This window comes from Schistocerca gregaria, chromosome X (assembly GCF_023897955.1).
Source record: "Schistocerca gregaria isolate iqSchGreg1 chromosome X, iqSchGreg1.2, whole genome shotgun sequence".
NCBI lineage: Eukaryota > Metazoa > Arthropoda > Insecta > Orthoptera > Acrididae > Schistocerca > Schistocerca gregaria.
The window spans coordinates 644,906,365-644,932,289 of NC_064931.1; the positions used below are offsets into that span (position 1 = coordinate 644,906,365).

The 25,925-nt window shown below is 43.5% G+C and overlaps 1 protein-coding gene across 4 annotated transcripts in view; it reads left to right on the plus strand.

Moving 5' to 3' along the window:
• Window positions 1-25,925, plus strand: part of LOC126299499 (dedicator of cytokinesis protein 3) — a 951,484-nt gene that overhangs the window by 268,380 nt on the left and 657,179 nt on the right. For all 4 annotated transcript variants that reach the window (XM_049991443.1, XM_049991445.1, XM_049991444.1 and 1 more), the window contains exon 3: window positions 7,867-7,907. In XM_049991443.1, coding sequence (XP_049847400.1) covers window positions 7,867-7,907 — 41 coding nt within the window. The remainder of the gene's footprint in view (window positions 1-7,866; window positions 7,908-25,925) is intronic.

Below are 25,925 nucleotides of genomic sequence, written 5' to 3' on the forward strand. Positions count from 1 at the left end.
GGTCATAACACATCTGGAATGTAACGTCCACTGTTCAAAGTGCCGTCAATACGAACAAGAGGTGACCGAGACGTGTAACCAATGGCACCCCATACCATCACGCCGGGTGATACGTCAGTATGGCGATGACGAATACACGCTTCCAATGTGCGTTCGCCGCGATGTCGCCAAACAGAGACGCAACCATCATGATGCTGTAAACAGAACCTGGATTCATTCGAAAAAATGACGTTTTGCCATTCGTGCACCCACGTTCGTCATTGAGTACACCATCCTGTCTGTGATGCAGCGTCAAGGGTAACCGCAGCCATGGTTTCCGAACTGATAGTCCAAGCTGCTGCAAACGTCGTCGAATTGTTCGTGCAGATGGTTGTTGTCGTGCAGACGTCCCCATCTGTTGACTCAGGAATCTAGACGTCGCTGCACGATCCGTTACAGCCATGCGGATAAGATGCCTGTCATCTCGACTGCTAGTGATACGAGGCCGATGGGATCCAGCACGGCGTTGCGTATTACCCTCCTGAACCCACCGATTCCATGTTCTGCTAACAGTCATTGGATCTCGACTAACGCGAGCAGCAATGTCGCGTTGCGATAAACCGCAAATGCGGTAGGCCACAATCTGACCTTTATCAAAGTCGGAAACGTGATGGTACGCATTTCTCCCTTTACACGAGGCATCACAACAACGTTTCACCAGGCAACGCCGGTCAACTGCTGTTTGTGTATGAGAAATCGGTTGGAAACTTACCTCATCTCAGCACGTTGTAGGTGTCACCACCGGCGCCAACCTTGTGTGAATGCTCTGAAAAGCTTATCATTTGTATATCACGGCATCTTCTTCCTGTCGGTTAAATTTCGCGTCTGTAGCACGTCATCTTCGTGGTTTAGCAATTTTAATGGCCAGTAACGTAGAAAAGAGCGAAAGAAGAGCAACTAGTTTCGTACAGATTCATTCTGTAAGCGCTAAACGTTACAGAGATGCTCAACCAACTCCAGTGGCATACGCTGCCAGAGAGGCGTTGTACACCCCGTTGTGGTCTACTGTTAAGAAAAAAAAAGGTTCAAATGTGTGTGAAATCTTATGGGACTTAACTGCTAAGGTCATCAGTCTCTATGCGTACACACTACTTAACCCAAATTATCCTACGGACAAACACACACACCCATGCCCGAGGGAGGACCAGCCGCACAGTCCATGACTGCAGCGCCTAGACCGCTCGGCTAATCCCACGCGACTACTGTTAAGATTCCGAGAGCGTACGTTACTAGAAAAGTCACCAGTATATTGTTTCCTCCTATGTATATCTCGTGAACGAGTCATGAATGTAAAATTAAAAAGATTCGAGATGACGCGGACTCACTGAGGCTTACCAACAATCGTTTTTCCTGTTGTGCATGATCAGTAAGCTACCACGTGATGTGTGCTAGATTACCAGAATTATTAACACCTCTCGTGTTTCTATTTTTCTATTCAGTTGGCGTATGTTACGTATAAAGAGTCTCGTCTGTATAAGCCGATTTTTTCTAACTTTACCGTCGAATTCGTTTCACGATTTGTAAGTTGGAGGAAGTGGTGTTTGTTGACACGTTTCGGCTCAAATGGCTCTGAGCACTATGGGACTCAACTGCTGTGGTCATTAGTCCCCTAGTACTTAGAACTACTTAAACCTAACTAACCTAAGGACATCACAGACATCCATCCCGAGGCAGGATTCGAACCTGCGACCGTAGCAGTCGCACGGTTCCGGACTGCGCGCCTAGAACCGCGAGACCACCGCGGCCGGCGACACGTTTCGGAACGTGGGCTCTAGTAGGAGGAGGTGGAGGAGGAGGTTAGTGTTTAACGTCTCGTCGACAACGAAGTTATTAGAGACGGAGCACACGCTCGGATTAGGGAAGGATGAAGAAGAAAATCGACCGTGTCCTTTCGAAGGAATCTTCCTGGCATTTGCCTTAAGCTGTTTAGGGAATTCGCGGAAAACCTAAATCAGGGCAAAATGGGCATCTCTTCTTGGAAAGCTCTCTCTCTCTCTCTCTCTCTCTCTCTCTCTCTCTCTCTCTCTCTCTCGTTAATCCAACATACTAAGTGTTCTAGACGGATTAGAAAATCTGAAGAACTGATCGAAAGAGCACATTAAGTGTACTCGCAATCTCGTATATGGACAACCATCAGCTGTAGATTCGAATGACAACAATGAAAATTTGTACCGAACCCGGATTTCCCTCTTATCGCGGGCGGTAGCCTTACCATTTGGTTATCCGTGCCCGACTCAACGCTAGACCCAAACTTCCATATGTACCGCTCTGGCACAAATTTTCATTTCGTCATTCCATTCTAGTGGTTGTTCATATTCGCAGTTGCGAGTACACTTAAGGTGTTACCTAACGGCTGTAGTCGCCGCAGTGCCTGTTGCTTTGAACGTGCATACACATCCAAAGGAACTTTGCATTGTCATTAGGGTAACAAGGTACTGTATGATCTGAATTACACTTGTAAGTGTACTTTCATCTCACCATACGCGATGTGTGAACATTTAAGCATCGGACTGGCGCTGGTATATTGATTTGAGGCATTGTGGCTAGAACTGGTGACTGCCGCCAGCACGAACACGAGGCAGTCGGTGTGTGTCGGGACCCGAGTAAGCACCCAGGCACCGCCGTATCGCAATGTAAATCGGGGTATGTGGAAAGTGGTAATATTTCGACTAATGGTTTATGGCGATATGGTTTGAAAACTGAGAAGAACCGGAAGAAACTATTTTTATAGAATTGATCTGTATTCGCTAACTGATTGAAAGTTCTGTTTGTTCCCGGTGTTTATGGACTCGCGAACATGACTTACTATCAAGCTGTTTGTGATTGTCTCATTCAGAGACTTCAATAATATTTCTAAGTTGAACAATGCTTCTGGAATATAATCGTGTTTGCCGACAGCACTAAGTCAGTACTTACAAACTTCAGTGCTGTACTAGGTCGGAAAAATATCCTGTACCCGGACAATAATGAGCAATCAATAGTTTGTTCTGGATGCAAACGCACGATTAACAGTTCTTAAACGTAAACTGCTGTTATTTATTTTCACTGAAGGATTTTCAGAATATACTCGAGTGTATTTTCGAGGTTGTGGTCTATTATTCGGTACTCGATTTGCTGCCTACGTAATTGACGCTTTCAGGTACGATCTGTTGCAGTGTGTTATTTTCCTGACTGGCTCCATCGCACATTCACTCACTAACATCTGCCAGTAACGAAAAAGCCTTCCCTCTGTGCAAGTCAAAACCTTGCAGGGAGACGAGCCCCAGTCCCGATAGGAGATATTGCCTCTGTTTACTCAGAAACATACATGAAATTATATTTTCCATTGCTGAAAGTACAGGCACAATAGCAAACGTGGCTCTCCGTCTAGAAATCTACTACCACGCCACTGTTTGCCATTCGGACACATATTTGGACGAACTACCTGGTCAAGCGCATCGGAAGCGCATTGACGGCAGGATTCAGGCCATACGCCGACGGAACGAGAGGTGTACACAGCAGTTTTCCAGACGCTCTTTTCCTTGCAGCCCAGGGCAACTGCCAGAAGCCTGCCTACCACCGCCAATGCTGCTTCTAGTTGTTCGCGTGCTGTGACTAAATGGCCCTGCATCCGCACACAGTCCCTACACATTTTTCATTATTAGAGATAAGTAATTAAACGCCCAAAAGAGATAAGAAAGGTCTAAAGCATATATATTGTAGTTCGAGACTCCATAAAGGATACTAATTATGTGGGAGTTTACCATTTTAATTTATGAACCTGGTTTAATTTACTTCAGCAGATTACAGGGAACTTATGGTTCACTATTCAATTTGACATGTAACTTTTCCGTGAAAGGGTAGCTTTCACAATCTTTCTTTATGCTTACCTTTAGTAGAAAAAAGCTCGGGTGAAGTTTGTAATCTTACCCTCCCACTCACCACTATTAAATTTTTCTTGGTGCCTTCATTAGTTTCAAAAGGTTCGAGAGGCGTAAGATATACAAAAGAAAAACTTTTTACATATCTTCATTTTCTCTTGTTGTTGGCTTCACTTTTTGTGTCTAGCGGTACATTCTTGCGGCTGAAATTTTGATTTAACGTTGTAGGTTCCTGACGACTAAATAACTGATGAAGATTTGCCTGTATTATTCGTGAATTTTATTCTTTGTCACATTTTTCAATACCACACCGTTTTTACAATTTCCACTTAATATTACAAATTACATTGTTAGTGCCGATCATAAAAATAAGTCTGTCTGCATCAGAGACATGCCCACTACTACCACTGCATTCTGCAATACTCACAATATTCCAAAGAGACTACAAAGCAAAAGACTTTACAAATTTTCTTGACAAAAGAAGAATTATCACCAAGATACATTATTTTATAAATTAATCCAGAAATAAATTTAATAATCAGCGCTAGATTGTGCAATTAATAATATGAATGAGTATACCAGAAGTTTCGTAATTTCAGGTATTTCTAAAAGAAAAATGTTTTATCTGTATCGATTGCAACAACTTGGCCGCGCGGGATTAGCCGAGCGGTCTAGGCGCTGCAGTCATGGATTGTGCGGTTGGTCCTGGCGGAGGTTCGAGTCCTCCTTCGGGCATGGGTGTCCGTGTTTGTCCTTTAGGTTAAGTAGTTTGTAAGTTTAGGGACTGATGACCTTAGCAGTTGAGTCCCATAAGACTTCACACACATTTGAGCATTTTTTTGCAACAACTTAATTTCTTTTTATACATTTTAGTCTTAAACACTATACATTGTATACAAAATCAAATGAAATTCCTTCAGTGAAACAGCCGAGAATGTTCACCTATACAAGAATCTTTAGTATACATAGTATCGGTTTTTTCTATTTAAAAAAAAGTTGTGTTAGCAGAGGGTGTCCCATTACAAGTTGCATGACAGTTTAATTGCGGTCGATTGTTTACGTAAATAAAATTTTCGTGGGAGTGGAAAACGGTCTAATTCTTGCTGCAATAAATGTCAGCGGCAAAGTTTGAAGGAGTGTCGGGTTATTTATAACGAGAGTGATAGTTCGACAGAATTCGTGGCAGAATGAGTGAAGACTCATTATAACTGGTTAGTATGCAAAAATAATGAAATTATTCCTTGGAGACAAGTTTATATTTCAGTGTCATTAAGCATAAAATTAATCTTGCATGGTAAAATACACTCCTGGAAATTGAAATAAGAACACCGTGAATTCATTGTCCCAGGAAGGGGAAACTTTATTGACACATTCCTGGGGTCAGATACATCACATGATCACACTGACAGAACCACAGGCACATAGACACAGGCAACAGAGCATGCACAATGTCGGCACTAGTACAGTGTATATCCACCTTTCGCAGCAATGCAGGCTGCTATTCTCCCATGGAGACGATAGTAGAGATGCTGGATGTAGTCCTGTGGAACGGCTTGCCATGCCATTTCCACCTGGCGCCTCAGTTGGACCAGCGTTCGTGCTGGACGTGCAGACCGCGTGAGACGACGCTTCAAGTCCGTCAACTGCACATACGGTTCACGTCCACGCTGTCGCGGCATGCTACCAGTGTTAAAGACTGCGATGGAGCTCCGTATGCCACGGCAAACTGGCTGACACTGACGGCGGTGGTGCACAAATGCTGCGCAGCTAGCGCCATTCGACGGCCAACACCGCGGTTCCTGGTGTGTCCGCTGTGCCGTGCGTGTGATCATTGCTTGTACAGCCCTCTCGCAGTGTCTGGAGCAAGTATGGTGGGTCTGACACACAGGTGTCAATGTGTTCTTTTTTCCATTTCCAGGAGTGTATATACAGCACTCATCGGCTGTAATTGTACTTTCTTTTTTATTTCTGTTTGGCGTAATTGTGACTATCTTCTATTGTCAAGGGCACTAAATTCCGTTCACCATTCTTGTACATCAGCTTATACAGAGAAAATAGCATAAAAGTTCGTGTCACTCTGAACTCCTTAAAATCAGGCACATGCTGATACTTGAAAATGGTTTAGGTAAGCAGTACAATTAAAAAGCAGTCTGGCTGTTGCACTGACTAGAGCAGTTCCTATTACAAATCCAGGTTTCGAACTTTCAAGACTGCACCTCTTCCGACAGTAAATATAAGACAGTAATATGCGGAGAATTCATTACCTGCTCGGTTAACTGACTTAAAGAGTCCCGATTCGAAGGTATGGGGTCACCATCACTTAATGTCGTCGGCTGAGTCTGCATAAACCGAAAGGAGGACTGCCTCCAAGGATGATGAGTTTAAATGAGCCGAACAGCCCTAGAAGCAAAACGTTTAGTGCAAATGTGTGTCTCATCTCTTGCAGAAAGTTATCGGCAGAATTAAAAACATATGTTGATGCTATATAAACATTCCGGTGATTTTAGTGTCCCCTTCGCATTTTTCAAACCTGGATTGTGAAACCATCTCGTCGAAAACACGAGGCACAGAGGTTGCTGTTAATGCCGCTGTTTACCGATAAGTAAAGATTCAGTTCCAATAAAAATTAGGTGATACGAAAAGTGAGATCAAAATGCCCGTGTCGATTCCAAACTGCCCCAAGTGCGAAATTTCTGCCGTGAGTGAAGAAGTAGATGATTTTTTAGACTATGGTGTGGCGCGCAATAAAGCCTGCCAAACAGACACGTACTGCCTCCATAAAATGCATTGAATCATCATCACTGTTGCAGCAACATTTTTTTGGGACAATTGGGTAACGTTTGGTTGAGGTTGCCGTCAGCATTAACGATAAGTGATGATTTTCTCCATGATATTTCAAAATGCGTGGACGTAGATGATGGAAATGTAGAAAAATAACTAGATCTATGTTGCCTCCATATAATATGAAGCCGGGTGTGGTGACCGAGCGGTTCTAAGCGCTTCAGTCCGGAACCGCGCGACTGCTACGGTCGCAGGTTCGAATCCTGCCTCGGGCATGGACGTGTGTGATTTCCTTAGGTTAGTTATGTTTAAGTAGTTCTAAGTTCTAGGGGACTGATGACCTCAGATGTTAAGTCCCATAGTGCTCAGAGCCATTTGAACCATTTATAATATGGAAATGTCATGCTTGAGAAATGTAATTTACGCCTTATGCTTTTAATTTTTTGAAAACACCCTTTTTTTCGGCGCTCTAGCATAATCTGAAGTGGGAGAAGAGAAACTATGTAGCTACCGCATACGCCCTCTAACGCACTGAACAATTATCTGGCGCTTACACCTGTTAGTTTAGTAAATAAGGCTCAAAGCCTGCAATTACATTCGGTGACAGCAGATTCCACAAAATTTTTATCATCCACTAGAGACCGTAGCAATCATTCTTCCTGATTGGATTAAAGCGAACTGATGCTCCAGCGTTCAATAAGTATGTGCTGAAAACATTTACCACGTAAGACAAAACTTGAAACAGACCGTACGTGGCTTTTTTATGTGGTGGATCTTATACAGTTGCAAAATGTGCACTAAAATTTGGTAGAATATTTTTCGAGCATTCAGCTGCCCTCTGCGCTTACGTTCCTCACTCGCGCGTTAAGTCATCCAGATGATTGATCTTACTGAAACTCAAGAAAATTATTGTACGTTTAAAGATATCAGTGAGAATGGAACTTCGAACAGTAATAGCATAGAAGGTTTTCGAAGGTGATCCTAGTAAACATCTACGATGAGGACGCTGTGTTTGATTTTGATTTGTATTTGTTGTAATGGTATTGTTACCTTATTTTCACACTTCGTTATTTTTACAACTCTGATACTGTATATTTTTTCTGCCAACACAATGCAGTGTGTCTTAAATTTGAATAAATGTTTTGCTTGTATATAGCTTTCATTTGCAATTCGTTTTCTTCCACAGGTTGGTACAGAGGATTCTCGCAGAAAAACAGATCGATAAAGGTAAGGAAATAAATTACAAATTTCCGCTGATCAAGTAGTTTTGTTCCATCATTTTTTCTCCCGTGCAGCATGCTTTATGAAACAGCTAAACCGTGTTGTACATGTTTACTATAACTGGCATGCCTTTTACTGTTTAGATAGTTAGCTTATTGCTGTTTTAACTAGTTATAGCACACATTGTCTTAACCTGAACTCTCAATGAAAATATTTTAGCGGGAAACGTTTTTTCCCTAAAGTTTGCAATTTCACCAAGCTTAACATGCTATTTCATGAGAACAGGGAATAAAAGTATGGGTCCAATTATTAAAAGTTGTAATTCCTGTCGACGTTACAAATCTTTCTCGTTAATGCCAGGCTATTGGAGAGCTTTTTAAAAGTTAGCCTTCGTCACCTCCCATGTTGCATGTTCTGTGCACTAAATTCTTCTCTTTTGACTTTATAATCTTCACAATCCGCGATAAATCCTGTTTCGATTGACGCTTTAAATCTCTACAGAATTTTTCAATTAGCAATGCTTTTTGCAGCAAATAACTGTCATTTTACTCCTTCATGGACACGATAGCGATTCGCGGATTCAATTTGAAGATGTAAATCAACACGTCAGAGATACACCTCATAGATATACGGTAACTGTCTGATATAGCGAAAATTCTTACACAGTATGTGCGCGAAGTAATCGGACCCTACCCAATAAGAGTGTTACAGATATCGACATAGTGACTGCGTGGAACGCAGCGACAATGTCTGTTGTTGGGCGAGAAACGAGGGCAGTTTATTGTGCAGAGCGTAAACACTTCATGCGTTTTAAGATAATTCGATACCGCTAGTATAAAAATCAGGTTGGAAGGTTCGTCTGCTCTAAAGTCAACAAGTGAACTATTTCCGATATCGTTGTCAGACAGATATGTGACGGTAAGCTGTAGAAACATGCATGATCGTGGGAAAGATAGACGCCACCTACAGGAAAATTAAATAAACTTTTGGAGAAAAGAGAAGCCGCGGCTGTATCAATGTATAGAACTCAGACGGCAAGCCAGTTCAAAGCAAAGAACGGAAGGCTGAAAAGTGGAATGAATATATGGAAGTGGAAGGGCAATACAAAGGGAATAAATATTATCTCGAGCACACGACGTTCCCTTCGAGTTATTGAGCTCCTTGGCAGAATATACCCTTTGATATGCAAGACATGAGACAGCGGAAATAATCTTAGACTAAAAGAAGAGAGTAATAATTCCAGTTCCAAGGAAGGCAGTTTCTGACAGGTGTGAATATTACAAAACTAATAATAAAATCATGGTTGCAAAATACTGAGACGAGTTATTTAAGAAAGGATGGAAGGACTAGTAAAAGTCGACCTCTGGAAAAATCACTTTTGGTTCCGCAGAAGTGTAGGAAAATGCGAGGCAATGCAGACAGTACAAGTTAGCTTAGAAGATGGAATCAGAAATGGTAAATTTGAATGTATAATACTTGTAGATTTTTTCATCGTCAGGCGATGCTGCCAAAATTAGATTAGGGAATGGGACACTAAAAGTAGTAGACGAGGTTTGCTATTTCGGTAGCAAAGTAAGTGACAATTACCGAAGTAAATATGATATAAAATGCAGATTTACAATACCAGGGAATGTGTTAGGATGTTTTTTCTGGAAGTATTTGTTTGGAAATAGCCTTGTACAAAAGTGAAACGTGAAAGATAAGCAATTCAGGCAAGAAGAAAATATAAGCTTTTGAAATCAGGTGCCACAGAAGAAATCTGAGGTTTATATGGGTAGATCGGATGGCTACTGAAGAGGTGATGAATCGTAATGGGAAGAAAACTGAATGCCATAACTTGACTAAAATAGGGATCGGTAGTTTGGCCACGTCCTGAGGCATCAAGGAATTGTCAGTTTGGCAATGGAAGGAAGTGTGCGCGGTAAAAATTGAAGAGGGAGACCAAAGCTGGAATACAGTAAGCCACTCTTCGCTGGATATTGTCAATCCCTTCTATTAATCCTACTTGGTAAGGGCCTCAGACTGATGTGCGATTCTCTAGAGTAGGACAAACTAATGTTTTACAAGCCATTTGTTTCGGAGATGAATTACATTTTCTTAAGATATTTCCAATGGATCTCAGTCTGGCATCTGCTTGATCTACACTTTATGTGGTCATCCACTTTAGGTCGCTCCAGGTAGTTACTCCTAGGTACAGAGTGACCCAGAAAGAAAGCCCTTTTCAACTGTTTTCAAAAACTTGATTAACACAGATCGTCATGATTTACAAATGCAGACGGTTAGTGAGTCTTTGAAGTTTCATGTGGTATGTAGCACTCACTTCTTAAAAATCACATTACTGAGATGAGCACCGCCTTTATCGGAGTACTCATGCAGACGAGCCATGAAGCTGTTTCGAAAAGTGTTCTCCAGTATAGCAACAGGAATGCTTTTCTACTCATGTGAGCGTCCAGCGTGTAGAGGTTTGCGGGACGATTTTCGAACACTCGGCACTTAAGATATCCACAGAGCAAGAAATCGGCAGGCGTCAGATGGGATGAATGTGCCAGTCAAGCAACATTACCAAAATGGAAAATGAGACCCGCAGAAAAAAACTTTCACGCAGTTTGTCCATTGACAGATTGGCGATATGTCCAGTTCCACAGTTCTGTTGATAACACGTTAATGGATCGGGATACTGTTGTAGCACAGGAACGACAAAATTCCGAACCATGTACACATATAGCTCGGAATTCACAGGATATGTTGCATCATTGTCGTCCAGAAGCAAATATGGACCGCTGATCCTAGCTGTAGCGAGTCCACACCACAGCGTTAATTTCGGGCTGTGCAGCTCCTGTTCATGGACTTGCTGCGGGTTGTCGGTGCCTCAAGAAGGGCAGTTTTACACCTTAACTGTCCATGACAATAAGAAGAGGTGTGCTTCGTCAGTCATCATCGAGCCGTCAACAATTCCTAGATTAGCCGCCCAAATTTCCAGAAGCGTGTGCAAAATCGTACACGTGCGACCTTAAGCGTGCACTACCTGTATCTTACATCGCCCTGCATGCAAATCTAGATGTAACATGAGCCGTAGACAGAGGTATGCAAGTTCTCCTTCCAGGCTGCCTGCCCCTGTCTCCGCCGCAACCATTACAGCAGCTCATCCTTCCGCAACTGACACACAAGAGTACACGTGTACTGTAGCACAGTGGTTAAAGCAGGACGACTTGGATTTCCGCAAGCCTGGCAAGCTTCACGGGACCCGGTCAGCCTGCTGCAGCTGACAACATATTGCCTTGTTAATGCAACTTGATTATCCAGCTATACGTTTGGGTAGCTAGTTTCACTACAGCTCACTTATCATACTGCTGCCGCAGCAAAATAAACAAACCGAACTTAAAGGAGATTGATTAGAAATTAGAAATTTGGGTTCGTATACCACTAACGAAACATAATCCAAGACGAGCAGGGGAGACGTTTTCGCGTGTTTATGAGGCAGTTTCAAAGAAATCGGTAGGTGTCTCGCAGTTCAAATTGTATAAAAAGGTAGTAAATGCTCACTGAGGAACCTCGAGTGTTCCACTCCTACAAATCCTTAATCCGTCCCATCCTCTGTCCCAGTCCCGCCTGGATATCCGCCCTCCAGATTCTCGAGCACCATGCGCTCCGCCTCGCCTTCCGTATCCGCCTCCCGTCTCCCACGCGGATCCTGTATCACCTGATTGCTTTCCCCCATCTACACTTTTCCTCTATACCTTCCCCCGACGTGATCCCCTCAACCCCTGGTTGCTCCTCTCCTCTCCAACCCCAGCCCGCTTCCGCGTCTTCACGGTTGTGTCCCCCCTACCCTCTACCTCTGCACCTTTCATCTCTTTTCCCGAGGTGGCTTCCATCAACTCCCCCTCCCGCATGATGCCCTCTCTCCCTCCATTTATCCCTCCTATCAATTATGATCCTCACCTTGCCCTCCCTCCCTCAGTCCTTTTCCCAGGCTCGCTCCCTCCCCCCTCCCCACCCTTCCATCCTGTTTTCCTCCACCTACCCACTCTTTCACTCCATTCTAACCCCCTGAGTCCTTTTTCTTTCCCCTCCACTGTCTTCCCCACTCCTTTTCTCGCGTTCGCCCTGCCCCCCCCCCCAATTTTCTGTGCCCTCCCCCTCCATCACTTCCGTCGTTAATCCCCCCCCCCCCCAATCTGTCCGGGTTCTCCCCCCCCCCCCATTTCCTCATATACATTCGCACTCTATAGTGCATTGTTTTCCGTGAGTATTCAGTGTTGTGTGTCCCCTTTTTACAGTGCTGCAAACAGAAACCAGACAGTCGCTGTATTTTTTAATTGTGCCTGTCTATTTTGTAAGTGTTTTTAATCAGCATCAGCATTGACCTCTTTGTTTTTTATGCTTTCTTCACAACTTATTACGCTGCTGCCAGAACACCCCCCCCCCCCCCCCGCCCCCTCTGGGGGGGAATCGAAATACAGAGAAAAAAAACTCGACTGTATCATGACGTGTTATTAAATTTGGCGAGCAATTACCTCACTCCATAAATATTTTGAACGAGAACAAAGATTTATTGGCCAACAAGTGTGTGGAAATCTTCGGCAAGGACTTGAGACCATTTAGCAATTCATAGGCTTTCTAAATTTAGGGCGAACATTGATTGAAATAGGGAAATAATACGGCTCAGTGGATGTTAAAAAAAGACATTCTGGTGGCATGTAACGTATTGCGAAGAAAGCTTGGTACGGAAGAAAAGCTTCTTCTTTCGGACATATACTTTTTAGATTAACGTAATATGAAAAACGAACATTGTTTCCTACATTGCATTTGGTGAATTTAGAATGAACTGTTTTGCCCACTTACAATGAATTCAGCGAAACTGTAATATACCTCTTGGAAAAATTATTTAAAATCGGTGTAACTGGAGTCATAATTGGCTGAAAGACACTAAGGTTACAGAAACTACCCTTCAAAACCTTACTTTAGTTGGCATAGACTAAACAGAAGTCTTCATGTTCTTAGGTGTGCAAAGGATCTCGACTTTTAGAGATGGTTCTGCTTACTGCAGAAAACTTGTAAGAGGTGATCTCATGATGATCTGAATTGAGAACAGCCAGACCTAGTCGAAAGAGGGTGAAGTTGCAGAGAAAATCGTTCATATTGAATTAACAAATAAGCCCAAAATACGCAGAAATGGAAAAAAGGACAAAATAAATCCGCCATTTCCTGGCCTACAATGACTCAAAATGTATATATATTTCACTGGTGTTCCTCTTATGATACTCGGTTAAAAAAAAAACGCTTTTCATCAACTTCCGAACTTTACTTATAACACTACAATGACGACAGAGTACAGAGTAAAGTGCCACGTAGTGTAGCACTGTGGGAAGAAGGGCAGCCAAGTGAGACTCCTGCAGCTTGCATGAGTTGAGCACAGCCGGGCTTGGATAGGAGTAGAGCAGCCTGCCCGTACTACAGATGACATGCGGCAGCACACACAGCCTGGCTAACAGGCAATCATAGGCATGTTAAAAAGAGGAATTTGTACACCTCTGGCCGTATAAATCTGTAGCCCATTTTTAGTGCCTGCGATCGTCGACGACTAGTTTGAATTGATGCCCGTACACGGTCGATGTTTTCCCGTATACTCATGGTTCGGGGTCGTCCAGGAGATTTGCTGCCATACATTCAACCCATCCCTGGATCGCTTAGCTATCCAGCGCCGTATGGTACGGCCATCCGGGACGTGTCTGCGATGGTTTAATCTGTACAAGGCGCGTTAAAGATCTACCACACTGACACGGTCTTGCACACTTCACGTCTCCATTTTACACTACTGGCCATTAAAATTTCTACACCATGAATAAATGCAGATGATAAAAGGGTATTCCTTGGGCTGACATGTGACTACACTTTCACGCAGTTTAGGCGCATAGATTCTGAGAAATAAGTATCCAGAACAACCACCTCTGGCCGTAATAACAGCCTTGATACTCCTGGACATTGAGTCAAACTGAGCTTGGATGGCGTGTACAGGTACAGTTTGCCCATGCAGCTTCAACGCGATACCACCGTTCATCAAGAGTAGTGACTGGCGTATTGTGACGAGCCAGTTGCTCGGCCACCATTGACCAGACGTTTTCAATTGGTAAGAGATCCAGAAAGGCCCGTACAGGACCTGCAACATGCGGTCGTCCATTATCCTGCTGAAATGTAGGGTTTCGCAGGGATCGAATGAAGGGTAGAGCCACGGATCGTAACACATCTGAAATGTAACGTCCACTGTTCAAAGTGCCGTCAATGCGAACAACAGGTGACCGAGACGTCTAACCAGTGGCACCCCATACCATCACGCCGGGTGATACCCCAGTATGGCGATGACGAATACACGCTTCCGATGCGAGTTCACCGCGATTTCGCCAAACACGGATTCGACCATCATGATGCTGTAAACAGAACCTGGATTCATCCGAAAAAAATGACGTTTTGCCATTCGTGCACCCAGGTTCGTCGTTGAGTACACCATCGCAGGCGCACCTGTCTGTGTTGCAGCGTTAAGGGTACCCGCAGCCATGGTCTCCATGCTGATAGTCCATGCTGCTGCAAACGTCGTCGAACTGTTCGTGCAGATGGTTGTTGTCTTGCAAACCTTCCCATCTGTTGATTCATGGATCGAGACGTGGCTGCACGATCCGTTACAGCCATGCGGATAAGATGCCTGTCAGCTCGACCGCTAGTGATACGAGGCCGTTGTGATCCAGCACGGCGTTCCGTATTACCCTCCTGAAGCCACCGATTGCATATTCTGCTAACAGTCATTGTATCTCGACATACACGAGCAGCAATGTTGCGATACGATGATTGGCAATCGCGATAGGCTACAATCACACCTTTATCAAATTCGGAATCGTGATGGTACGCACTTGTCGTCCTTACACGAGGCATCACAACAACGTTTCACCAGGCAACGCCGGTCAACTGCTGTTTGTGTATGAGAAGTCGGTTGGAAACTTTCCTCGTGTCAGCACGTTGTAGGTGTCGCCACCGGCGCCAACCTTGTGTGAATGCTCTGAAAGCTAATCATTTGCATATCACAGCATCTTCTTCCTGTAGCACGTCATCTTCGTGGTGTAGCAATTTTAATAGCCAGTAGTGTAACTGAATTTCCCACTTCCTTGGAACGCTGTTAGTGTGTCACCTGCGCGCACACTCACAGGCCTCATAGCCAACTGAAAAGCGACGTTATTTCTGACTCGCCCAGTATTTTTCGGTGATTTTTTGCCAACAGCGTAATCGAACAGTAGTGGATCTTTTCGCCCATTTATGCGCAGGTTACATTTATTTCCGTTCAGTGTCAACCATCAGTCCCAGCACCCATTTTTGGTTCTCTGTAGGTCTACCTGAAGCTCTCTGTGGACTTTTGGTGATGCTGCCTTCTTATAGACAACCGCTTCATCCGTGATCAGCTTCATACAGCTTCCGACGTTTTGCGTTAGATCATTTACATACCGAGTGTAAGTGCTTATATTTTTGTGTGTGGTATCTCAATATGTACACACATCAGTGTGTTGGCTATTTTTTCTCTACGTTGCACAGCCTTCCCACAAACACGTCACGAACTTTACGACTTGATGTTTTCTGCACGATTGTACTGTATCACTAAGTGGAATACGCCTGCCAGTATAGACTAACCGTTTCGCGTGTCCGCATGCATACTTCAACTCCCGACCTGTTGCTTATTGAAAAATGCGCATTCATGGCTTCCTCTTGCCGCATGCACTTGGAAGTGCTAACCAACGAAAGACATACAACTTGTAATGGCTATAATTAGTAGTCTGCAAATGACGTAAATACTGGTGTAATGTTGTTCAGTACACAGCCCTCAGTCACGAATTGAAATATCTGCTCTTAACACTAGTTAAGCCCTGTGTATTGTAAACAGCGACTGTCCTATTACACTTTCTGAAATTACCTTTACATATGTCGATTTTGTTTGGTTAAGAGCGACATGTTGAGTCCAATCTGGTATAACGCTCACAAGGGAAATTTCTCATCGCAACCCCCTCAGATTTAGTGGTAAGATGACCCAGTGAATAGTCCGTCAAAAAATGAACACAGATCAAGCATGAAACAGGGGGAAGACGTACTTAACGGTGAGAAAAGAAGCAAAATGCAACAGTGAACGGCCCAAGATTAATATCTGCAGCATAGAGCCAATCTGGATGGCCACGGCGTCGTGGCTGTGTGGTCACAGAGACAGCGAAGGCGGAGATTTGTGTTCGAATCTGCCTCGTGACCCACTTTTTCCCACAGGATTATGAACTGTCCGTCCGGTCATTGACGGGTCTGTTTGTTGTTTTTAATTTTGTGTCTGTTTCGTGCTGTAACGTCCGTTTGCAACAGCGAGCTGTAAGGGACGTCCAGACGTACGTACTTCCTATTTGTTCTAAACAAGTACCACATGTTATGACTCTTGCGTTCTGTTGTGGAAGTTTTGTATCTTCATTTGTTGTGGCATAGTTCACACCCGGTTTTTGTTTTGTTTTTGTTGTTATTTTCATTTCTGTGAGAGGGCAATGCGGCATCTCGCCTGCTCTCGCTAGTCATCATATTTACTTAAGACAGTAATATATTCCTACCAAATGAGTCATATTCTGTAACCAATGTGTAGTATAACAATTGCCAAGACTACTTAAGGAGAACAGACACGTCAATGACCAGAAGGGAAGTTCATAATTTTGTGAAAGAAAAGTGGGGCATAAGGGAGGTTTGAACATAGTTCTCCCGCTTTGCAGTCCAACATCGTGACTATACAACCATGACGCCATTGTTCTTGCAATTCATTGACGTTGCACATCTTGAGCTTGGATCGTTCACTGATTCTATTTTGCTCTTTCCACAATTCAGTTCACCTTCTTTCTGTTTTCATGTTTGATCTGTGTTCAGTTTTTGACGGACTATCCACTGGCTGATTTCACCAATAAATCAAAAGGGGGGGGGGCGGATGCGATGGGGAGTTTCCCTTGTCCGCAAGCTCCAATTTTGTTCACTACACGACAGTGTGGAACTGTATCAGATGGTTCTATGACGTCCAGGAACACTTTAGCAGCATGGGCGCCGATGTCTGCGACGCTCTTGATCTCATGGACGAACAGAGAGAACTGAGCTTAGCAAGATCTCTGTTTGCGGAAACTATGTTGATTTTTAAATGTTCAAATGTGTGTGAAATCTTATGGGACTTAACTGCTAAGGTCATCAGTCCCTAAGCATACACACTACTTAACCTAAATGATCTTAAGGACAAACACACACACCCATGCCCGAGGGAGGACCTGAACTTCCGCCAGTACCAGCCGCACAGTCCATGACTGCAGCGCCTCAGACCGCTCGGCTAGTCCTGCGCGGCATTGATTTTTAAACAGGAGATTTTCGTCCTGCAAAAACTTCATAATACGTGAGCATAAAGACTGTTCCATAATTCTATAACATTTGATGTCAGCTATGCAGGCCTTAAATTATGTACATCTGTCCTACGACCCTTCTTGAAAATGACCTGATTTTTCCAGTCGTTAGATACCCGTCGTTACACCAACGTCCTCAGCGACCAGCGATAGAGTACTGCTAGAAGGGTACCAAGTTCTAACGCATAATCTCCGTAGAATTTCACAGGTAATCGCCCAGTCCGGATGCTTTACGGCTATTGAGCGATTTTAGTTGCTTTTTTATACCGAGATCACGTACTCAATATCTACCATTTCGTCGTTCGGGTGATAAATGAAAGAGGAACCATATTACGATCTTCTGGGTGAAAGAGTTTCGGGAGATCGAATTCAGCATTAGAGCTGTCTCTTTGTCATGTAACATTTCGGCGCCTGTACGGTGCCTGTGCGACTGAACATAAGATTTGATCCGATTGCTGACTTTAGGAAGACCAAAACATCTTGGGGTTTTTTAGTCAGGTTGGTTGGCAAAATTTTATTGTAAAATTCATTGACCGCTTCTCTCATTGCCCTAGTTTTTCCCTGTTCAGCATTTCTCTCTCTCTCTCTCTCTCTCTCTCTCTCTCTTTTGCTTTCATCTACATCTACATCTACATCTACATGACTACTCTGCAATTCACATTTAAGTGCTTGGCAGAGGGTTCATCGAACCACAATCATACTATCTCTCTACTATTCCACTCCCGAACAGCGAGCGGGAAAAACGAACACCTAAACCTTTCTGTTCGAGCTCTGATTTCTCTTATTTTATTTTGATGATCATTCCTACCTATGTAGGTTGGGCTCAACAAAATATTTTCGCATTCGGAAGAGAAAGTTGGTGACTGAAATTTCGTAAAAAGGTCTCGCCGCGACGAAAAACGTCTATGCTGTAATGACTTCCATCCCAACTCGTGTATCATATCTGCACACTCTCTCCCCTATAACGCGATAATACAAAACGAGCTGCCCTTCTTTGCACCCTCTCGATGTCCTCCGTCAATCCCACCTGGTAAGGATCCCACACCGCGCAGCAATATTCTAACAGAGGACGAACGAGTGTAGTGTAAGCTGTCTCTTTAGTGGACTTGTAGAAACTTCTTAAGACAGCTATTAAACCGCTGTGTTTTTTTTTCCTTTCACTTAAAACCTTCCCCGGTGTCTAAGGCACATTGAACAGTGCTTTTGAATTTTTTCTATCTGTGCTGCACATCGTAGTCCTGGGAGCAGAATATTTAATGTTGCCTTCTCAGATGCTCTGCAGTTTGTACCATGACCACTCTTGCCAATCAAATATATTTTCCTGCCTTTCAAATGGTTCAAATGGCTCCAAGCACTATGGGACTTAACATCTGAGGTCATCAGTCCCTTAGACTTAGAACTAATTAAACCTAACTAATCTAAGGGCATCACACACATCCATGCCCGAGGCAGGATTCGAACCTGCGGCCGTAGCAGCCGCGTGGTTCCGCACTGAAGCGCCTGGAACCGCTCGACCACAGTGGTCGGCTTTGCTACCTTTCTTAACATTCCTTGATACACCTGTAATGATTGATGTTATGAAAGCCTTGTAATCACTAGTACCCTCTACTCTGATTCGAAATGTTCGGGTCTGTTTCCTGCTAGAAGCTCTAAAACGTTGCCCTCACGAGTTTGATCTCGCTCTATCAGGTCGAAGTAATTTCAGAAAAGACAATCAGAACAATCTCACAAGAATCCCTGCCTCTGGCACCAAATTTTATCACATGACTTTCCCATTCTGTAGCTAGCAAATTAGTATCCCTCTGTTACAATAACATGATCATGAAAGTGCAAGTTCTCTCTGAAGTGCTCTGTCACTACAGCTCCCTACGCAGGTAGTCTATAAATGCATGCAGTTGACATGTTTGACTACCTTTGATGCTTAAGTTCGGCCAGATCATTTCACATTCATAATCTGTAATAACTTCCCTAGACATTATCCAGTTCCTTAAGGCAATAAATAATTCGTCCCTATTGGTGTCTAACGTATCCTCGCGAAATATATTTCAATCTGAATTGAGGATTCGGCTGCTATTCACTTCTGAATTCAATTAACTCTCTGCTCGTAACAGTAACTGGTCAATATTACATTTATAAAGCGAAACCATACCATAGATGCGCCTGATGGTTTATTAATGTCACATTAGCATTTTCTGTTTCCTACCTAAGAGGATAAATGTCTCCTGAGAGTAATGTGGCTGATCTATATTCAATTCTGGCTGGCAGTTCATTACTGTTCTCAAGGATAAATTCCTCTAACCTATTAAAAAACTGTGTACGTCAGACATGTTCTGCTACCTGAAGTGTATACCATTCGGAAGGAAAAACATCATATAAACATAATTTCAACTTTCTACAATTTTTTAGTTATGTCAAGTTGAAACTGGCGGTGACTTAATTGCGCGCATCATTGCGGTGGTGGTATTGTGCGGCTACGAAGGTCACCACTAGGTTCATATTTATGCTGTGTGTTAAAGGTCAAAGTCTACAGGCAGAGCGTGCTAACACCGGAGGTATTGTTTGCTGGCTCTGTGAATGCTTATGAGTGTCTCAAATGAGAATTTAGACACCAGTTGGCGTGTGTAACCAAACAAGCTATACTTCAAAATGCATTGTAGCTAGCTTTGGCGTTGTTGAACTAAAACTGCTAGTGGAAACAGACGATAAACACAATCTAATAATCTGTTAGTATATTATCACTGAACCATTCCCGTTCCGAGCAACGTAAAATTTCTCTGAAATTGGGAACAGAATACATTTTTAGGGGTGATCCACTCAGAATGATTGGCAGTGTCAACTCTCATGTCCGTTTTATTCTCACAAAGACCATCTTGAATATACCACCTGACCATGTGTCTATTTTGTTGATATTCTGACGAAATTTTGCGCAAAATCAGAATTGTTGGGACATCTAATTTTTATTAGTGATCAGTGAGAGTTCTTTTTCTTTCTATACTGGCAACTTTGGCTTAAACCAGCATATTTTTCGTTCATACCTACGCATATTTTCTGGTCAGAGGCTGAATATCTTTAGTGAGTGGGGCCACTAAACTGATGAGACAAAATCATATGACCACTCCCCACCGCGAGATTCAGTGCCCTTCGGTGACGTTGCGGGCACTTGCAACGGCAAGGAATGTACAAAGGCAGAGCCTCTCAAACAGGAAGTGTTAACTGAAAGAAGTCATTTAAGTCAGTGCATTTCCTCAGCTGCTACAGTGTCGCCGCTACATTGATTCCACATTCGTATATGCTCTGCCTTTGTACATTCCTTACCGTTGCAAGTGCCCGCAACGTCACCAGCAGGCACTGAATCTCGCGGTGGGGAGTGCTCATATGATTTTGTCTCATCAGTTTAGTGACCCCACTCACTAGAGAGATTCAGCCTCTGACCAGAAAATATGCGTAAGTATGAACGAAAAATATACTGGTTTGAGCCAAAGGAATGCCGGACATTTGCCACGCCGGATATTTGCCACACTTGCCCCTTCCTAACGTAAGGGACGCCCTTCCTCGTACTACTTCTGTCAGCTTTCAAACCGCCGTCTCCACATCTTACTCGATACAACCAGTACGCAAGGGACCTTCTTCTTCGACATCTTGGCGAAATACAGAGCTTCTTTTCCCAAATCGAAATCTTTATAACTTTTCGGAAACGAAAGCAATTCCGACGATTACATCAGTATGTAATTAGTTTTGTCAAGTATAAATATAGATCCCTCTGTCTGTACAGTTGCTTCCTTTCACGCTTACTGATTGCGATAGAAACAGTCCATCGCCATGGGAGCAACAAGAAAGAAACAATGTAAAGAGAATGCGAAAGTACGCTAATGATTTCGATTACTGCATTTGTGCCTAAGTAATTACTGCAACTGCATGCCCAAAATACAATAAGGAAAGAAGAAATAGGTGTGTGAATGTTCTAAAAAGAAGAACGACATACTTCATATTAATTTACCCTCTAAAATCCGATATCTCTTGCGGCGAAACATTAGTTAATAAAGTGTAGCGGGACAATGTTCAAAACATGACTGAAAGAACGTTCATAAAGAGAGATAAGAACGTCTATGATTGACATGTCATCTAAATTCGACGTATAGTTTTAAAATGTTAGAAATACGGAAATGAAGTAATACAGAATGCTAAAATTGTAACGTACGTTGTTATTCTACATTGTCTAGCTCTGGTAGTCACAGGGTCACAGAGAAAGCATCCGAGGTTTTGGAGGGAGAAGCCGTAATTGTAATTATCTGCACAACAACAGAAACAAGAAGCACAACTTAAGGACACATAATGTTATGTGTGCTCCAGCTCACAAGCGACATTGAAGCAGGTAGTTCCTGTGACTTAGTATGGGCAAATGTTATACTCGACAACCGGAATAAATTAATAACTGGCTCCTTTTACCGACCCCCGGTCTCAGATGAAACAGTTGCTGAACATTTCAAAGAAAACTCGAGTCTCATCGCAAATAGGTACCCTACTCATACAATTATAGTTGGCAGTGAGTTGAATCTACCTTCCGCGTGTTGACGAAAATACATTTTCAGACCCTATTGTAGATACAAAACAACTTCCGTAATTGTTCTAAATGCTTTTTTTCATTATTTTGAACAATTAGTTCACGAGGCCATTGAAATTGTAATGGTTACGAAAACACACTTGACCTCTTAGCCACAAACAACCCTGAGCATCACGACGGATACAGGGATTAGTGACCACACAGTCGAAGCGAGGCTCAATTTCGTAACAGAGAAATTCACCAAAACTAAACGCGAAATATATCTGTTTATAAAAGTAACTGAAAATTCGGTTGACTTCTTTCTAAGAGACTATCTCCAGTCCTTTCAAACTATGTAAGTGAAGACCATGTGTGGCTTCAGTTCCACGAATAGTATCAACAGCACTCGAGAGATTCATACCAAATAAATTAATAACAGACGGAACTGATTCCCCATGGTACACAAAACACGACAGAAGGCTGCTGCACGAGCACCGAAAAAGGCAAGTATAATTTAGACGAGCACGGAAGCTCGAAGATTGGCGAAGTTTTACTGAGGCTCGAAATTTGATGCGGATTTCAATGCGTGATGCATTTAATAGTTTCCACAAGGAAACTCTCTCTAGAAATGTTGCGGAAAATCCATAGAGATACTGGTCCTATGTTAAGTAAACCAGGGGAAAGGCTCAGTAAGCACCTTTCCTACGGGTCGGGCGGCGGGCGAGGAGGGGGGGGGGGGGGGGGAGGAGGAGGAGGAAGAGACAAGGGACCCAACCCTTCGGAGCAGGTAAAATCTTGGCAAATGTCCGGCGTGGCAAATGTCCGAACATCGAGCCAAACTGGCCAGTATAGAAAGAAAAAAAATTCTCACTGATCACTAATAAAAATTAGATGTCCCAACAATTCTGATTTTGCGCAAAATTTCGTCAGAATATCAACAAAATAGAGACAGGGTCAGGTGGAAGATTCAAGATGGTCTTTGTAAGAATAAAACGGACATAAGAGTTCACACTGCCAATCATTCTGAGTGGATCATCCCTAAAAATGTATTCTGTTCCCTTTCAAGTTTCCTTTACCACCTTTCCACATTCCTACCGTGCGCTTCGTCTCTACCTCCTCGTCGACGTGACAAACTGTAATATTACTTTCTTCCTTCCAACTTCAGCACACGAACAACAAGCAAAACATACGGTGTAGCGACTGATACAGAGCTCTGAGTACTGGAGCAAGCCTAACAAAACTGCCGTGCGAGAAGTGCCTCAGAGGCGAGGCGCTAACAACTTTTTCGCCTCAACAGACATCCAACCAATCGGCACGCCGCACACATCGTGTCCCAGCTTTCGTTTAGACAGCTTTTTGAATCATCCTGTGAGACGTCTTAAGGAAGGAATAGCTGAGAGACCAGTTTGCGGTAGAATCCGAAGAAATTCCAGTTTCAAAGTCAGGAGATGGTGCAGGTGGCATCGATACTACGAAATGACGGTATTTTAAGTTGTTGATATTTCTGAAGGACGTTGTGAAACATAGAACGTCATCAAAATATTTGTACCAAGTATTGGTCACAGAAACTAAAGAACCTTTGGAATCCATTTCCGTGGCACTACCGTTTGAAGACTGCCAAATATAAGACGCAGGTACACAAACGTCTGAGTCCAGCGTGTTGTCTTCAGGGTCGCAAAGCATAGATGACGTTTCTGAGGAGTTTGAACAGGCATGCTCATCTCTTTCTCCTATGAAGTCGTCTGACCAAAAGTGGAAAGAGGAAGAACCGCCAAAAAGAAAAATGTTTCAAATGGTTCAAATGGCTCTGAGCACTATGGGACTCAACTGCTGTGGCCATCAGTCCCCTAGAACTTAGAACTACTTAAACCTAACGAACCTAAGGACATCACACACATCCATGCCCGAGGCAGGATTCGAACCTGCGACCGTAGCTGTCACACGGTTCCGGACTGCGCGCCTAGAACCGCGAGACCACCGTGGCCGGCGAAAAATGGTTGAAATGGCTCTAAGCACTATGGGACGTAACATCTGAGGTCATCAATCCACTAGACTGAGAATAACTTAAACCTAACTAACCTAAGGACATCACACACATCCATACCCGAGGCAGGATTCGAACCTGCAACCGTAGCAGCAGCGCGGTTCTGGACTGAAGCACCTAGAACCGTTCAGGCACAGCGGCTGGCGCCAAAAAGAAGAGTACAGTGAAAGTATGTTAGAGATAGAACGACAAAAACTACAGTGTTTGTTGGAAAAATCAAATAAGTAATGACATGAAGATCACGAAGATGACGACGAAAGGCAAAAGAAGGAAATTTTAACATTGCAACAAGAAAAATGAAGGTTTTTAGTAAAAAATCGCCACTGGTGACGCTTTCTGCCGGCCGCGATGGTCTCGCGGTTAAGGCGCTCAGTCCGGAGCCGCGCGACTGCTACGGTCGCAGGTTCGAATCCTGCCTCGGGCATGGATGTGTGTGATGTCCTTAGGTTAGTTAGGTTTAAGTAGTTCTAAGTTATAGGGGACTGATGACCACAGATATTAAGTCCCATAGTGCTCAGTGCCATTTGAACCTTTTTTGACGCTTTCTTGGAAGAAAAAAGATTAATCCCTTAATGTGATCCCTTAATGCCTCAGAATATGCCCTATCAACCTATCTCTTCTCCTAGTCAAGTTGTGCCACAAATTTCTCTCCTCTCCAATTCTATTCAATACCTCCTCATTAGTTATGTGATCTACGCATCTAATCTTCAGCATTCTTCTGTAGCCCCACATTTCGAAAGCTTCTATTCTCTTCTTGCCTAAACTATTTATCGTCCACGTTTCACATCCATACATGGCAACACTACATACAAATACTTTCAGAAACGACTTCCTGACACTTAAATCTATACATCTACATCTACATTCATACTCCGCAAGCCACGCAACGGTGTGTGGCGGAGGGCACTTTACGTGCCACTGTCATTACCTCCCTTTTCTGTTCCAGTCGCGTATGGTTCGCGGGAAGAACGACTGTCTGAAAGCCTCCGTGCGCGCTCGAATCTCTCTAATTTTACATTCGTGATCTCCACGGGAGGTATAAGTAAGGGGAAGCAGTATATTCGATACCTCATCAAGAAACGCACCGCTCAGTCCGGAACCGCGCGACTGCTACGGTCGCAGGTTCGAATCCTGCCTCGGGCATGGATGTGTGTGATGTCCTTAGGTTAGTTAGGTTTAATTAGTTCTAAGTTCTAGGCGACTGATGACCACAGATGTTAAGTCGCATAGTGCTCAGAGCCATTTGAACCATCTGAACCAGAAACGCACCCTCTCGAAACCTGGCGAGCAAGCTACACCGCGATGCAGAGCTCCTCTCTTGCAGAGTCTGCCACATGAGTTTGCTAAACATCTCCGTAACGCTATCACGGTTACCAAATAACCCTGTGACGAAACGCGCCGCTCTTCTTTGGATCTTCTCTATCTCCTCCGTCAACCCGATCTGGTACGAATCCCACACTGATGAGCAATACTCAAGTATAGGTTGAACGAGTGTTTTGTAAGCCACCTCCTTTGTTGATGGACTACATTTTCAAAGGACTCTCCCAATGAATCTCAACCTGGTGCCCGCCTTACCAACAATTAATTTTATATGATCATTCCACATCAAACCGTTCCGCAAGCATACTCCCAGATATTTTACAGAAGTAACTGCTACCAGTGTTTGTTCCGCTATCATATAATCATACAATAAAGGATCCTTCTTTCTATGTATTCTCAATACATTACATTTGTCTACGTTAAGGGTCAGTTGCCATTCCCTACACCAAATGCCTATCCGCTGCAGATCTTCCTGCATTTCGCTACAATTTTCTAATGCTGCAACTTCTCTGTATACTACAGCATCATCCGCGGTTAGCCGCATGGAACTTCCGACACTATCTACTAGGTCATTTATATATATTGTGAAAAGCAATGGTCCCATAACACTCCACTGTGGCACGCCAGGGGTTACTTTAACGTTTGTAGACGTCTCTCCATTGAGAACAACATGCTGT